The following is a 17980-nucleotide window of genomic DNA, read 5'->3' as shown; positions in this document are numbered from 1 at the left end:
TAAATTTTGGTCAATGACATGAGACAAAGTATATGTGAACTGCTTTATGAAAAGTGAATTTACTCTGTAAATCTTCACCCAAATCCTAATTAAAAAAAAAAAAAAAGTTACATGCTTATGTTGAAAAATGTGGAAAACATAGAAAAATGTGAAATAAAATTAAAATGGCCCAATTTCACCATCAAATGAATATTAATGCTTCCATGCTTGTACATTTTCTTGCAGTCTATTTTCATATCCTTCGACATAATTTATTCTAATTTTTAGAGTAACCATGTTGATTTCAAACTTAGGTGACCCAGTGTTCAGAGCTTCCATTAGAAAAATAAAGAGGTGACTGGTATCAGCTATGAATTCCATGGCTTATAAGTCTTCCAATTTGAGACACCCAATAGCTCAGATAATTTTATTTTTAAACGTAAAATTTTTTTCTCAAATTTCAATACTTCAACAACAGTCTATTAGGATGCTTTTTTACAAATCTGCTTTTGTAGATAAAATATGTGTATACTTTTTAAAGCAACTATAGGGAGCTCTGGTGGTGCAGTGGTTAATGCACTGTTGTGAACAGATTGACTCTTTGAACCCACCAGCTGCTCTGCAATAGAAAGATGTGGAAGTCTGCTTTCATAAAGATTTACAGTCCTGCAAGCTATATGGGGCAGTACTACTCTGTCCTATATAGTAACTATGAGTCAGAATTGACTTCATGGCATACAACAACAAAAAAGCAACTTTCTAGGGCTTTATGGAATGGAGGATGGTTAAACTATGTTCGTCTCACCTATTTTGGTCATGTTGTAAGAAGGGACCATTCCCTGGAGAAGGATGTCATACTTGGTAGGGTGGAGGGTCGAAGAAAGAGGGGGAGGCCTTCAACGAGATGGATTGATACGGTGGCTGCAATGATGAGCTCAAGTATAGCAGGGATTGTGGGGCTGGCGCGGGATAGGGCAGTGTTTCGTTCTGCTGTGCATGGGGTCGCTATGAGTCAGAAACGACTCGACGGCACTTAACAACAACAACAACAAACTATGTTCCCACATTAATTTTACTTGGTGAGATTATTCTGCTCAATGAAACAAAGCATATGTAGACTGCTAACTACTTCCTCTATACAATTCTACAATTTTTTTAACTAGTTTCTAATAATTATTTTTCAATTCACTTAAGTTCTGAGTATTCTGAATTTTTATGCTTCTTCCTGGGCTTAGGAAGTTGTAAGCAGCTTTATGAGATTTTATTTTTCATATATTTTTTAAACTGTAAGTATGCTTTTAAATAATGTATTTTTAAGCATTATTTGTGTTTAAAACAGAATGCAGAAATTATTGAACAATATTATTGATATCACACACAAGCAAAATTTGATTGACAATAATTTAAAAAGAGTTGCAGCAGTATATTGACAGGGAACTGCCAGAAATTCAAGCCAGATTAAGAAGACAGCATGGAATGAGGGATATACTGCTGATGTCAGATAGATGTAGGTTGAGAGTAAAGAATACCAGAAGGATGTTTACCTGTGTTTTATTGACTATGCAAAAGCATTAGACTGTGTGGATCATAGGAGCTCTGGTAGCGTAGTGCCTAAGGCACTTGACTTGCTAATCAGAAGCCTGGAGGTTCAAACCCACCAGCCACTCCTCAGAAGGAAGAGGGGCAATCTACTTCCGTAGTGATACTGCCTTGGAAACCCAAGGAGGGGTCGCTATTAGTCGGGTCCAACTCGGTGGCACATAACAACAACAACAACATGTGGATCATAACAAATTATGGATAACATTGTAAATAATGATAAATACAGAATACTTAATTGTGCTCATGAGGAACATATACATAGACAAAGAGGCAGTCATTTGAACAGAACAAGGGCTATGAGGTTTTAAAATCAGAAAAGGTGTGTATCAGGGTTTTATCCAATCACCATACTTATTCAGTCTGAACGCTGAGTAAATAATCTGTGAAGCTGGACTATAAGAAGAAGAACGCAGCATCAGGATTGGAGGAAGACTCATTAACAAGCTGTGATAGGAAGATGACACAACCTTGCTTCCTAAAAGAAAAGATGACTTGAAGCACTTACTGATGAAGATCAAAGACTGCAGTCTTCAGTACAGATTACAACACAACATAAAGAAAATAAAACTCTTCACAACTGTACCAATAATCAACAGCACGATAAATGGAGAAAAGATTGAAGTTATCAGGGATTTCATTTTACTTGGATCCACAATCAATGCCCATGGAAGCAGTAGTCAGAAAATCAAAGGGCACATTGCACTGGGAAAATATGCTGCAAAAGACCTCTTTAAAGTTTTAAAGAGCAACAATGTCACTTGGAAGACTAAGATGCGCCTGACACAAGCCATGGTCAATGTTGTTGTTGTTGTTATGTGCCGTCAAGTCGGACCCGACTCATAGTGACCCCTCCTTGGGTTTCCAAGGCAGTATCACTATGGAAGTAGATTGCCCCATCTTCCTTCCAAGGAGTGGCTGGTGGGTTTGGACCGCCAGCCTTCTGGTTAGCAGTCAAGTGCCTTAGTCACTATGCTACCAGAGCTCCCATGGACAATAGCCTCACATTTATGTGAAAGCTGGAAAATGAATACGGAAGATCAAAGAATCAATGCCTTTGAATTGTGTTGTTGTAAAAAAAAATACAGAAAATACCACGGACTGCTAGAAGAATGTACAAATGTGGCCTGGAAGAAGTTCAGCCAGAGTGCTCCTTAGAAGCAAGAATGGCCAGACTTTGTCACATGCACTTTGGTGATTTTGTCAGAAGGGACCAGCCCCTGTAGAAGGATATCGTACTTGGTAAAATAGAGCTCATCAGTGAAGAAGGAGAAGATTCTCAAAGAGATGGATTGACACAATAGCTACAATGATGCAGTCAAGCATGACAAAGATTGTGAGGATGGTGCAGGACTGAGCAGTGTTTCATGCTATTGTACGTGGGTTCATTGTGAGTTGCAGCCAACTCAATGGCACCTAACAACAACAACAACAACAAATTTGTGAAGTATAGAAGTTTTCTTTATCTTTTTCCCTATCTCTCATCTGCTAGCTGCAACATTAAACAGGGTGGACATATGAAAAGACATCTGAGGTAAAACCTAATAGTTTAACTTAACTCATTTTAATTTAAAAGTGATATGGTCTATTTTTGCATAGGATGAAGAAAGCCACCAGAAAATGTAGCTCCCACCTTGATGAAAAGCCAGAAAATACTAATCATACATTTTCTTAAACTGAGGTCACAAGGCAAGAAAATGAACTGAATTCCAAAGAATGACAATCCTTTGCAAGGTTACATGAGACCATCCATGGTTCACCACTGGCAGAAAATGAACAAGCAAGCAAAAAAGATTAAGTAGAAATTTCAATAAATGTGTAAATGGTAAGTGTGCACCAGCGTATAAAGTTAGAACAAGTGGAAAAACCTAAACAAAAGGGGAATTTGCACTCACTTGCAACTCTTCTTCATAGATCTCCATTCAGTAGATTAGAGTCAAGACAGGAGATGGCAGAGCCCCTTGACAGTACAGGCATGCAGGAAGTAATCAGCTAAGCCCGGGACACAGGCACACAACCACTGTGTGATTCCTCAGAACTTCATCTCATATGAAGCAAGAACTTTAAGTCCCAGTTGGAGGATAGGGAATACTTTCATTCTCAGGCTCAGACTAAGGTCCACTGCTTCTCCATGAGAGGTAGAAGGGAGAAAGGCAGGGAACTCTCCTGGGCCTACGATCCTGAACTAGTACAAATTTACTACCTCTTGCAGAGAGGCAGAAACTCTTTACACTGAAGACCTACCACAAATATAAAGCAGAGCTCATCTGCCACGTAAAAGAGAGAAAGAAAAGCTGAGAAAGCTACACCTCAAGACCCAGGCTGAACCAGGAAAACACAGGACAGCCACTCCCTGTACATACACACGTACCCCCGGGACCGACCACCAGTAGCATAAAACTGATTAATAAGCAAGAGCCTACCACTGTGGGAGACATTAACAGTCTAGACAGAAACATTTTCTGTAGTACAGGCACTGAGGGACCTACAGAAAGCCAAGAACTGAGCAAGAATACTGAGAAAAGCCTAAAGTACTCCAGCCTCTATTCTAAGAATGAGGTAACAGTGGTCCAACCCCAAAACCTGTTACTTTTAAGTTAATTCTGACTCATGGCAATCCTATGTGTGTCAGAGCAGGACTGGGCTCCAAGAGATTTCAATGGCTAATTTTTTTCAGGAGTAGATCACCAGGCATTTCTTCTAAGGCATCTCTGGGTGGACTCCAACCTCCAGCTTTTTGGTTAGCAGCTGAGCCTGTTAACCATTTGTCCCATGCAGTTTGTTTGGATTGTTATCACAAAGCCTTAGAGGAAGCCAGAGTTCAGTCATCTATATTTCCCCTCAGTATTCTGTTGTGCATTTGGTTCAAATAACTGTTAAAAATGAAGTGGAACTTACATAATAACTATGATTCTTTAAAGAATCTAGTAGATATTATAAATTATTATTTCATTGATACTAAAATATTGTTTAAAAAAAAACCACCAAAAACCAAACTCACTGCCATCGAGTTGATTTCAACTCACAGTGACCCCCTTTGGGTTTCCAAGTAGGTAAATCTTTATGGAAGTAGATTACCCAGTCTTCCTTCCATGGAGTGGTTGGTGGGTTTGAACCGCCAACTTTCTAGTTAACAGTCAAATGCCTTAGACACTATGCCACCAGAACGAAATAGTGCCTTGTCCTAAGCCAGCCTCACAACCCTTGCTATACCTGAGCCCATCGTTGCAGCCACTGTGCGAATACACCTGGTTGAGAGCCTTCCCCATTTTTGCTGTCTCTCCACTTTACCAAGCCTGAACGATGAATTTTGGTTAATGAGCAGATTTAAATATAATTAATAATTTATATTTTTAATGAATAAATAAATAAGCCATGGTAGTGCAATGGGTAAGCACTTGGCTGCTAATCAAAAAGATGGTGGTGAGAACCCACCAGCCACTCCACTGGAGAAAAGACTTGACAATTTGCTTCCTTGTCCTACAGATTACAGAACAGAAAACTCTGTGGGGCAGTTCTACTCTGTCACATGGGTGACTCTGAGTCGGAAAGTTCCTCTCAACAGAACCTAATGACAACATGAATTGGAATCAACTCCAGAGCACACAACAAGAATAAGAAGAAATAAGTAAATTAGTAAATACCTATATATTTATTTAAAAAATAAACACACTTATATATGTATGTATATGCATACCATATAGACAGAGAACTAAATTAAAAAATTTTAGATTTTGGTATCAAACACACATACAAGTTAGTTTGTATATACACATATGATTACATTTTTTACTTTAAAAATTGTGTTCCAATTGAGTTAATAATTACATCCTATGAATCCTTGTTGAACACTAGGTGTCACAAGAGTAAAGCAGAAATGGCTAATGGATTTTAAAAAAAGTATTAAAGTCTGCTAGAATAACATTCAAGGGAAAATATGAAGTACCGCTTTATTTAAAATTCCATAGCATTTTCTTCATAGATTCCCATTTTCAGGATGTAGAACTCAAAAATTTAAGTTCATATCTGAGAAAATACACATAAATGGGAGTGATTTTTCCTTACTCCCCACCCAAAAGCCAAGGGAAACATCTTCTACCAATGTTTGCTGGTTTAATAGAGTTTCAGAACAACTAGATTTAGTCTTAAAATTCAAACCCACTGGTTACAAGCAAACTGGCACTTTATGAATCTGAACTTTGCTCTTAAATAGCCTGGGCCTTGGAGCAAGACAGGCGGTGCTGTGAGGAGATTTAGCTCTACAGGCTGTTCCTTTCTCATAAAGTGAACAAACTCTCTGGAGCTCATAAGAGGAAGAGATCCACTAACCCCAATCTATCCATGCTTAAACCTGGAAACTCCAAAGATGTGAGGATCCTAGGTATTGTCTCTTAGACTTTTGCTTACAAGTCACTTTAAACAAGAATTTGCTGTTTTTAATCATTTAACAACTTATTGTCAATGCCTTAAATAAGGGTTATGTGTGGGTGACATTTAAATGAAGATGACATAAAAGATGAGATAGCTGTTAAACAAAATCAGAGGTACTTACTTAAAAAGCTCATTTCTATCAATGGCTCGGTTAGTCTGGGGGTCGATTGCATAGACAGTCAAATCACATTTGGTGTAATCTTCTAGTGAAAAGGCATCTCCGTGCCGGCGTGCACCAATTGACTCCACCACAACTTTGGCACCAGGAATTTGCTCCTGAACATAGCGATCCAAAATCCTATGAATTACAAAAAATACAAACATGATATTCTGATGGACTTGCTGGGGGTGAAAATCATCTTCAACTTGATATGACATTTAAATCACTACCGTCGAGTGGTTTTGACTCATAGCGACATCTCCTTGGGTTTCTGAGGCAGTATCACTATGGAAGTAGGTTGCCCAACCTTCCTTCCGAGGAGTGGCTGGTGAGTTTGAACCACCAGCCTCTGGTTAGCAGTCAAATGCCTACAACAACCTGATTATTTCTTAGTGTTTACTGATCCTCCATATTTTCTCAGTATTTAACTCCCAGTGATGCTGGAAACTGAAAAAGGTAGAAAGAGGTCATCAACCATGTCAAATTTAAGTCTAGATATGTTGAATTTAAATGTTATTTGAGCTTGATATGGCTCATGGCAAACAACATATATGTTGTACAAATAAAACTGTCTGCATATAAATAAAGCTGTGACACTGGAAGCTATGCCTGCAGTATTTCAAATGCTAGCAGGGTCACCCATGTTAGATTTCAGCAGAGCTTCCAGACTAAGACAGAATAGGAAGTAGGCAATCTACTTCTGAAAAATTGGCTGATGAAAGCCATAAGAATAGCAGCAGAACACAGTCTGCTAAGGGCCAGAAGATGAGCCACTCAGAGTCAAGGTATGACTTAATTATATCCTACCTGTAGTTAGAGACCATCTCGAGAATATATTTGACCCATTGAACACTAATGATCAACTAATGATCAACCTGTGGGATGATATCAAGGAAATCATTCATGAAGTAAGCAAAAGGTCAGGTAGCTATAATAAAAAAGGTAGCTTTTTTTTTTTTTTTTTTAAATTAAAGCATCAAAAGACAATGAAAGGAGTACATAGTCATGGTACCAAAAATAATTGGTTGACATTCAACCGTTTCAGAGGTAGCATATGATCAAGGACCAATGATGTTGAAAGAAGAAGTTCAAACTGCACTAAAGGCATAGGTGAAAAACAAGGCTCCAGGAACTGACGGAATACCCATTGAGATGATTCAACAAATGGATACAACACTGGATGTGCTCTTTGGTCTATGCAAAGAAATCTGGAAGACAACTACCTTGCCAAAATGGGAAGAAAGTCCACATCTGTGTGCATTCCAAAGGTGATCCAATAGAATAGGAAAATTATTGAACAATATTATTAATATCAGACACAAGTAAATATGACTAGGGAAGGGTTACTTCTTAACAATAGAATGATGTGGATGCTGAAAAAATACAAAATGGTTGCAGCATTATATCAATAGAGAACTGCCAGAAATTCAAGCTGGATTCAGAAGAGGACTTGTGAGGAGGAGCATCACTGCTGATGTCAGATGGATCTTGCCTGAGAACACCAGAAAGATGTTTATTTCCTTTTATTGACAATGCAAAAGCATTAGACTGTGTGGATCATTACACATGGATAACACTGTGAAGAATGGGAATTTCAGAACACTTAATTGTGCTCATGATGAACCTGTACTTAGACCAAGAACCAGTCATTCAAACAAGAAATGGGATACTGTGTGGTTTAAAATCAGGAAAGGTTTACATTAAGATGGAATCTTTCACCATACTTATTCAATCTGTCTGCTGAATAAATAATCTGAGAAGCCTGACTATATGAAGAAGAGCATGACATTAGGATTGAAGGAAGACAAATTAACAACCTGTGACATGCAGATGACACAACCTTGCTTGCTGAATGTGAAGAAGATTTGAAGTATTTATTGATGAAGATCAAAGACTACAGTCTTCAGTATGGATTACCCATCAACATTAAAAAAGCAAAAATCCTCACAACTGGATCAATAAGCAGCATCATTAAAAACAAAGAATATTGAACTTGCCAAGGAATTCATGTTACATGCATCCACAATCAGTGAAGTTTCAGTCAAGAAACAAAAAGGCATATTGCATTGGGCAAATCTGCTGCAAAAGACCTCTTTAAAGTGTTAAAAAGCAAATATGTCACTTTGAAGATTAAAATGTAACAGACCCAACCCATAGTACTTCCAATCTTCTCATATGCATGGGACAACTAGACAATGAATAAGGAAGAATGAAGAATCAATGCCTTTGAATTTTGGTGTTGGTGAAGATACTGAATATACTGGGGCTACTGGAAGAACAAAAAAGTCTGTCTTGGAAAAAGTATGGACAGAATGCTCCTTAGAAGCTAGGCTGGCAAGACTTCATCTCACGTACTTAGGACGTGATCAGGAGGGATCATGCTTGGTAAAGTAGAGGACCAGAAAAAAGAGGAAGATCCTCAATGAGATGGATTGACATAGTGGCTGCAAGAATTGGCTCAAACAGCAATGTCTGTGAGAACAATGCAGGATCTGTCAGTGTTCATTCCATTGTACATGTGGTTGCTCTGAGTTGAAACTGATGGAGTTGTTATTGTTGTTAGGTGCTGTCAAATTGGCTCTGACTTACAGCAACTTTATGCATAACAGAATGAAACACTGCCCGGTCCTGTACCAACCACAAAATCCTTGCTGTACTTGAGCCCATCGTTGCAGCCCCTTTGTCAGTCCATCTTATTGAGGGTATTCTCCTGTTTTGTCAACCCTCCACTTTACCAAGCATGATATCTGTCTCCAGGGAATGGTTCCTTCTGACAACATAACCAAAGTAGGTCAAATGAAGTCTGACCATTCTTGCTTCCAAGAAGCGTTCTGGCTGCACTTCTTCCAGGACAGATCTCTTCGTTCTTTTGGCAGTCTATAGCACTTTCAGCATTCTTCACCAACACAACTCAAAAATCATCAGCTTTTCTTCGGTCTTCCTTATTCATTGTCCAGCTCTCACATGCATATCAGGCGATTGAAAACACCACTGTTTGGGTTAGGCTCATCTTAGTCTTCAAGGAGACATCTTTGCTCTTCAGCACTTTAAAGAGGTCTTTTACAGCATATTTACCCAGTGTACTATATCATCTGATGTCTTGACTTCTGCTTCCATTAGTGTTGATAGTGGAACCAAGTAATATGAAATCTTTGACATCAGTCTTTTCTCCATTTATCGTGACACTGCTTATTTGTCTAGTTGTGAGGATTTGCATTTTCTTTATAATATGTTGAGATAAAAGAAGCTCTGGTAGCATAGTGCCTAGGGCATTTGACTAGAAGTTTGGCAGTTCAAACCCACCAGCCACTCCATGGAAGGATGACTGGGCAATCTACTTCCATGAAGATTTACTGCCTCAGAAAACCAGAGGGGGTTGCTATGAGTCAGAATAGACTCGAGGGCAGTGAGTTTATGTTGAAATGTAACCCATACTGCAGACTGTAGTCTTTAATTTCATCAGTAAGTGCTTCAAGTCATCCTCACCTTCATCAAGCAAAGTTGGGTTGTCTGCATGTTGGAGGTTGTTAATGAGTCTTCCTCCAATCCTGATGCCACACTCTTCTTCATATAGTCCAGCTCTCGGATTATTCGCTCAAAATACAGACTGAATAAGTATGTTGAAAGGATACAACCCTGGTGCCTTCCCTTCTTGATTTTAAACCATGCAGTATCTCCTTGTTCTGTTTGAACAACAGCCTCCTGGTCTATGTACAAGTTCCTGATGAGCACAATCAAGGGTTCTGGAATTCCCATTCTTCTCAATGTTATCCATAATTTTTTGTGATTCACACAATGGAATAGTTTTGCATAGTCAATAAAACACAAGTAAACTTCTCTCTGGTATTCAACATTAAGAATGTTCAACATGTTCAACATGTCCTCTTCTAAAGCCAGCTTGCATTTCTGGAAATTCTCTGTCAATATACTGCTGCAACCATTTTTGAATTACCTTCAGCAAGATTTTACTTGTGTGTGATATTTATGATGTTGGATAATTTCCACATTCTGTGAGATCACCTTTCTTTGGAATGGGTACAAATATGGATCTCTTCCAGTCAGTTGGCAAGGTAGCTGTCTTCCAAATTTCTTGGCATAGCCGAGTGAGTGCCTCCAGTGGGCATCCATTTGTTAAAACATCTCAGTGAGTATTCCATCAGTTCGTGGAACCTTGTTCTTCACCAGTTCCTTCAGTACAGCTTCAACTTCTTCCTTCAATACCATTGGCTCTTGATCATATGCCACCTCCTGAAATGATGAACATCGACCAATTCTTTTTGGTACAATGACTGTGTATTCCTTCCTTCTTCTTCTTCTCCTTCTCCTTCTTCTTTTATGATTTTTTAAAATTGTGATTTGGGTGAAAGTTTATAGAGCTAATTCATTTTCCATACAGCAGTTCACATACACTTTGTCTCATGCCATTGACTACAATTTACCACAATGCAACAGCTCCCCTCCCCTTCCTCAATAGTTACCTTTTCCCTGTGTCCATCCCTCCATGCACTCTTGCCCCTTGAGCTGTCTCCCTGTGCATAAACAGCCCTTCTTTCTCCCATGATTGTTCTCTCCAGGAGTGTATCTACCTCAGGTAAATGTTCAACTCATGTGCCTGTCTTTTGTTTAGCTGGAAGCCACAGGTGTGGGTTCAATTCCAGACCTGAAAGGCAGCTAGGGGCCATATACTCTCAGTGGTTCCACCAAGCTTTATCAGACCAGCAAACCAGCAAATCTGCCCCCCCCCACCTTTTTCCCAAATGATTTTGAGTTTTGTTCCACATTGTTCTCCCTCTCTATCCAGGATATCCTACATAGATCCCCCTCCTAGTGGTTAACAGTGATAGCTGGGCACCATCTAGTTCTTCTGGTCTCATAGTCATTTAGGCTGAGGATCACATGGGTACCAGTTGCTTGGACTAATTGTCTCCATGAATCTTTGTTTTTCTTCATTCTTCATTGCTCTGGATGAGGAGAGACCCATTGTTGCATCTGTATGGCTGCTTGCAAGTTTTTAAGATCCCAGTCACTACTCGCCAAAGTATCCTTCCATCTTCTTTGATGTTTCCTGCATCATTCAATATTTTGCCCATAGAATCTTTCAATATTGCAACTCAAGGCTTGAATTTTTTTCTTCAGCTCTTTCAGTTTGAGAAATGCTGAATGTATTCTTCCCTTTTGGTTTTCTAACTCCAGGTCTTTGAACATTTCATTATAATAATTGACTGTCTTCTTCAAGCTGCTCTTTGAATTCTTCTGTTTAGCTCTTTTTTCCTGTCATTTCTTCCATTTGCTTTAGCTACTCTCTGCTAAAGAGCAGGTTTCAGAGTCTCTTTTGACATCCAGTTTGGTCTTTTATTCCTTTCCTGTCTTTTAAATGACATTTTGCTTTCTTCATAGTTGATATTCTTGATGTCATCCCACAATTCCTCTGGTTTTCAGTTACTGGTGCTCAATACATCAAATCTATTTAAATGGTCTCTAAGTTCAGGAGGAATATAATCAAGGTCATATTTTGGCTTTCATGGACTTGTTTTAATTGTCTTCAGCTTCAACTTAAACTTGCATATGAGCAATAGATGGTCTGTTCTTCAGTCAGCTCCTTGTTCTGGATGAAGATATTGAGCTTTTCCATCACCTCTTCCCACTTGATGGTACCTAACAATAATTATGATGTCTGTTGAAATAGGTATCCTTTTGGAAGAGTTATAAACCAACTGCTGTGGAGTGAATTCCAACTCATAGTGACCGTATAGGGCAGAGTAGAATTGCCTAGAGGGTTTCCAAGGTTGTAAATTTTTATGGAAGCAGACAGCCACATCTTTCTCCAGTGGAATGGCTGCTGGGTTTGAAAGCCTACCTTTAAGTTAACAGCCAAGCTCTCAAACAATGCACCACCAGTGATCCTTGGAAGATGTATCAAAAACAAAAGCTTAACTGACTGCCATTGAGCGATTCCAAGTTATAGCTACACTCCTTGGGTTTCCAAGGCTGTAAATCTTTATGGAAGCCAACTGCTTTATCTTCTGTGAAGCAGCTGGTAGATGCAAACCACCAAACTTTTGGTTAGCCGCCAAAATGCTTCAACCACTACACCATCAAGAGTTCCTTTGGAAGAGGTATAAACCAAACCAAACTCACTGCCATTGAGTTGATTCTGACTCACAGAGACCCCCTTTGGGTTTTTGAGGCAGTAAATCTTTATGAATATAGATTGTCCAGTCTTCCTTCCATTGAGTGGCTAGTGGGTTTGAATTGCCAATCTTCTGATTAGCAGTCAAATGCCTAAGGCACTACACCAGCAGAGTTCTTTCTTGCAAGAGGTTAGGGTTTCCCAAGAAATATAATGTCCAACTGGACAAATATTTATATTAGTTATAAGTTGACCTAGTTGACCTAGATAAATTATGGCTTTTTCTGTTTTATCCTTTGTAAAATTGGTAAATTTTTCATATTTCATTCTTCGCTTAAGAGAAACAGAAAGGAAAGTCTAAAGCTTAGACATAAGTTTAAGATCCTTTATCATCTTCCTTGAAGTCCATGTATAGATGAATTTTAAAAAGGGGTAGCATCTCTTCTGAGTTCGGGCTGCTTCTTTCAATCATTTTTTTTATTGATCACAGGACCCTTCTCTGCTTGGTCTTTGATATGTTTAACTATCCAAATTTTTCTTCCTTTATGAATCCCAGTGTTTTCTATCTAAGGAACAGTTTTAATAGTGGAACGATAATAATGGCAATATTATACAGCATGCTATTAAATCTGACAAATATCTCAAGGAAAGTAGAGGCTGTGTAGTAACGTGCAACCCCTCTCCCCCCAAAAAAATTGCCATCGAGTCGATTCTGACTCATAGAGACCCCCATTGGGTTTTCAAAGCTGTAAGTCTCTACGGAAGTAGATACCTCATCTTCCTATCACAGAGCAGCTGGTGGATTTGAACTGCTGACCTTCTGGTTAGCAATCAAATTCCTTACCCACTATGCTACCAAAGCTCCTTGTACTAACATTAGGTATCATAAATCTCACTTGATAATACAAGTTAGGTCTATAATGTGGAGAAAAATTAACCCTACTGAATGAAATTATAATATTAAAGAGGTACATACATTCTCTGGAATATGAATATTTGACTTACAGACAATTCCTACTTGCTATTTAAGCAGGCCTTCGAATCAACTCAACCTTTGTTCTATCTGGCCAATGAAGTAAAATAAGAACAGACCTGAATTTTTACCATTTGGTTGATTTGTCATGGTAACCAGAATGGGAAGAAATATGTATTGAAGGCCTGGAATGGAAGACTTCGCTGTGGCATAAGTGAGACCTTTCATGAGCTTCACGTGTCAGACTGGATTATTGGCAAGACTGTGGAGAGACACACACACATTCAGAGCTTCCCTGTAGGTGTCTATCTTGGAGTGATTTGTCGTCATCTTTGAGTGATGTAATGCTGTCTTTAAATGGGGCAGTGCTGTTTTGGCCCAAAATCCATTTTGTATTTATGTAAGTTTGCCCCTTTACTATGAAATTATTGAACTAATCCCTACTGGAAACAAACAAATTCATTATCATAATCACCTTCACTGGTTGCATGTGCAGTTTTTATATCATTGTAGAGTTTTCCAGTATTTTTTGCACTAAAAAGAGGCTAAATAAGAGCCATGTGCACCTGTTCTTCTGACCTACAACTTCTTAAAGGCACAGTTAGGAATTGGTCTCGTTTATAACCTGAGGACTGCCTGTAGTTGCTGAATGTAATATTCAGCGAAAAATCCTGAAGTGCTGAGAATTTTCCACTGTGATCTGTGTATGTCCTTTTCTCCACAGGTGTTCCTCCCAAGACCTCTTGCACTTTACTTTGGCCCCCATCTGCTCCTTTGCACACATCTTGACAAAATCCAGACTGCTCAAACAATAGCATCTAGTCCATAAAAGCATCTTTCTGTTCTCAGAACTATTTGAATTCTACCCAACCCCCTCTTGCTTCTTGTTGTTGTTATTTGCCGTCGAGTCGGCTCTGACTCATAGCGACCCCTCCTTGGGTTTCCGAGGCAGTATCACTATGGAAGTAGGATTGCCCAACCTTCCTTCCGAGGAGTGGCTGGTGGGTTTGAACTGCCAGCCTTCTGGTTAGCAGTCAAGTGCCTTAGGCGCTATGCTACCAGAGCTCCCCCCCCTCTTGCTACCATTCCTTAAAACAGTCTGCCTTCCTTCGAGGGCCTTAGACTTCCCTTGCCTTCTATGCCTGGTATTTTCAACTAAGGGCTTATGCTAATAATAGTCTGATTAATTTTCTTCCACATTCTTTTACTCCCTTCCCATCTTCCCAATATTCACTTTCAGGAGAATTGTTTGGGAAATGTATCTAATGTAAACATAAACAGAAATTTAGGATAATGTTTTGAGTCAAGATAGGGATGGGGCCTATATTTTATAACTACATAATTGCTAAGTGGTTTAAATCCCTGACACCAAATGCACATTATTTTGGCATTTTCAAACATATATTTAAGGCATATTGACTAATTATGCCCACATTGTGTTGAAAATTGGTTTCAGCCAATATCCACTTTTATATCTGACAATGTTAAATTCTACCTGACCTCTGTGTTCCTGCAAAACAGCCCCGGTTTATATTCTTTGAAGAAGACAACTGCCAAAAATAAATCCTTTCTCATAAGACTTGTGGATACCTTCTTCTTTGCCTATGACAAAGTCAAACTCAGTTCCTCCAAATTCTCATCTTTTGCCTCCTAAATGATGATCTAAATTTTTTTTTGTCTCCACTGTTCTGAACAAAATTGATAAGCAAACTTAGGTTAATTTTCTTTCTTCTCTCAGGTTCTTGAACTTTGACCCTGCCTTAATCCCTCCTTAAAAGTCCCTCCCTAGAACAGCAAACAGGCTGACCTCAATGTCAAACTTTCTCTACTCTACTGTCCAATCACGCCACTCCCACTTCACCACATCTAGTTCTTTCTAGCTTTTTTACATCCTGAGAAGGATGAATGACAAGACTTCCTATTGTTTACTTTGAATGAATCATTAAGAAATTGTTAGAGATGTATATCATGTTTGGTAAAGATACACATTGACATAGTGGCCTCAGCCATGGGCTCAAACATATCAAAGATCATGGACATGGCACATGATCAGGCACCATTTTGGTCTGTTAGCTTAAGGGTAACATGATTGGGAGCTGACTCCACGGCAACTAACAACAGCAACATGAAAGCAAAGCCCTTTTCTACCTAACTTTTAAGAGGCTTGCAGATACTCACAATCAGACGTTCTTCCCATTGTAATACATAAAGACAAATAGAAACTGAAAAACAAAATAATCCCATTGTTAGAAGTCGGTTCCAACCCATGGTGACCACGTGTTACAGAGTTGAGCTATGCTATGTATTACCAGCCAAAGCAGGTGATGTGCAAAGGAGTTTTAATAAACTATACATAAAACAAAAGAATATTCATTACTCTGTTCCTTGCTTTCCTGTTCCCACTGTGAAACAGCCAAGAGGCCTTAAAATTTCTGATTGTATTTGCCTCTTTTCTGTCCGTTAATATGTATGTATTCTGGTCAATGCTGCCTGATTATAATTAACAACTATCCAAACATAGAGTAAACTAAAAAGCAATCTCTCTCTCTCTATATATATATTTAATGCTAGTAAAAACAGCAAATACTAACAAGTAAGCCGTAATGAACTTAAGTCTCTTCTCCAAAACCCATTTTGGTAATGAAATTCGTCCTGCATACTGCCTACTCACTTCCAAACAGAAACCACAGTGTCATTTTAGTAAGTTGTTTACATCATGGATAAAATTTAATGCTTGGAACTGTAGTATTTATACCACAGGAATTGTATTTTATCCTCATACAATACACTGGGGAAAAAAGGTGACCTTCAATGAGGCGATTAACACAATAGCCGCAACATTGGACCAAACACGACAATGATTGGGAACTCTGGTAACATAGTGCCTAAGGCACTTGACTGCTAACCAGGAGGCTGGCGGTTCAAACTCACCAGCCACTCCTCAGAAGGAAGGTTGGGCAATCTACTTTCTACTTCTGTAGTGGTACTGCCTCGGAAATCCAAGGAGGGGTCGCTATGAGTCCGACTCAATGGCACATAACAACAACAATGTAACAATGATCATTAAGATGGTGCAGGCCTGGGCAATACTTTATTCTTTCATGCATAATAAGGTTGACATGAGTCAGAGCTGACTTCAGGGCAACTAAGAGCATCAGCAACATATGTGAAAAGAAGGCATTCATAAAGATGTACAGCATTAATACTTCTCTTTTCCAAGTAGGATTTGTTGATTTTTTTCCTATCCAGTTTTTGTTGTTGTTGTTGTTCTCTCTCTAAGAACACATTGGTTTTGATTTGAGGAACTTACCTCATAATCACAAACCACATCTGGTAGGACTCAAGGATCCTGCCCTGCCATAGGCATATGTAAAAAGAGACTGCATGTGACACAAATCAGACCATTCTATCCTTGGAATTTGGTCAAGAGACAAAGGGTAAGATGGTTGGAATTTATGCACTGCAGATGAAACATCCTTAGCAGACTGAAATTACATATAAACCCATTTCTACAATTCTTGCCTCTCAGGCCTCTGTCCTTCCTCTTGACCATTTCCCAGCCTGCTTTTTTTTTTCTTCCCCATCCTCTTGTTGGTATTGTCAGCTCCTAATAGTCTTCCAGTAAATTTCCTTTTGCTGAAGGTAGCCTAAGTCATTTTCTAGCATATTGTAATTTATACTATAAAGACTAGTATTATGCAGATTTCATTTTAAGGTGAAATATTAGTATTTCACCTTAAAATGAAATAGTGTTATGTATTGTGCATATTATTATGCATAGTATCAAAACACCAGTAATTTTCTAATACTTCAATGGTAATAAGATTTGTCTGATCACCCTAATTCCTAGTAAATCAGTCTTACTAGACTCTGTATTCCTGTTGGTCACATATTTTATATTCTGCTTCAAGTTCCATTGATTGCTAGTGACAGAGCTTGATGGAAATTTATATTGTGGAAAATCCACAGTAGACCTTTAAATATGCCCTGAATCTAATATCATAGGAGGTAATATATTTGTTTAAAATATAAATTGTACAGTCAGATATATAGTGGGATAATATTTGACTATGGCAACCTTACTCAAAAGGAATAAAGCACAGATTAATTAAGTTAAAATTTGCAATCATTAAACAAAAATTAAATGTTAATTTACAATGTATTGTTCTACTTTAGTTTAAAAGCTTTATAGTATACCCATTTTATTTATATAGCTGTGTCATCTTTAGAAAACATTTTAAACACTGAAAATTCAGAAAATAAATATAATTTATATGTATATTTATGGGAAGATATTTTAGTGCTACCACATTGCTAATTAATGCCCTGTACAAAAAATGTTTATCTAAGAGTAACAGCACCACCAATTAAATAAGGACTCCCAACATCAGATGGTGGCTATGCTGAGTTCTGAGGCTAACACTCCATTTTGAATCCAAAGTAACCTCTGCCTCAGGAATGTAGCGTGTCGTTCCTATAACTCTCCAAGGTACCCTGAGAAAATCACTTGGTATACAATTTTAGAAAATAATGCAAATTTCACTTACTTAAAAGTTCTGTTTGCTGGGCCCAAAACAATTCTCAGAACAGTTGCTTATTCAAAGCCACTTTAGAATTACACATCTTCCCTGCAGTCATGCAAAGAAGGTCTCACAATTGTTTTGAAGCCAGACATATGCAATTTAATGACTATTTTATAAAAAATAAA

The 17980-nt window shown here is 38.4% G+C and overlaps 1 protein-coding gene across 1 annotated transcript in view; it reads right to left on the bottom strand.

The window, feature by feature from the left end:
- Positions 1–17980, bottom strand: part of PCDH15 (protocadherin related 15) — a 1158626-nt gene that overhangs the window by 31509 nt on the left and 1109137 nt on the right. The window contains exon 30 of the mRNA XM_007944018.2: positions 6131–6307. Coding sequence (XP_007942209.1) covers positions 6131–6307 — 177 coding nt within the window. The remainder of the gene's footprint in view (positions 1–6130; positions 6308–17980) is intronic.

This window comes from Orycteropus afer, unplaced genomic scaffold (genome assembly GCF_000298275.1).
Source record: "Orycteropus afer afer isolate SDZICR_OR568_19922 unplaced genomic scaffold, OryAfe1.0 scaffold00118, whole genome shotgun sequence".
In the NCBI taxonomy this organism is placed as follows: domain Eukaryota; kingdom Metazoa; phylum Chordata; class Mammalia; order Tubulidentata; family Orycteropodidae; genus Orycteropus; species Orycteropus afer.
This window is presented reverse-complemented; position numbering and strand designations above follow the sequence as displayed.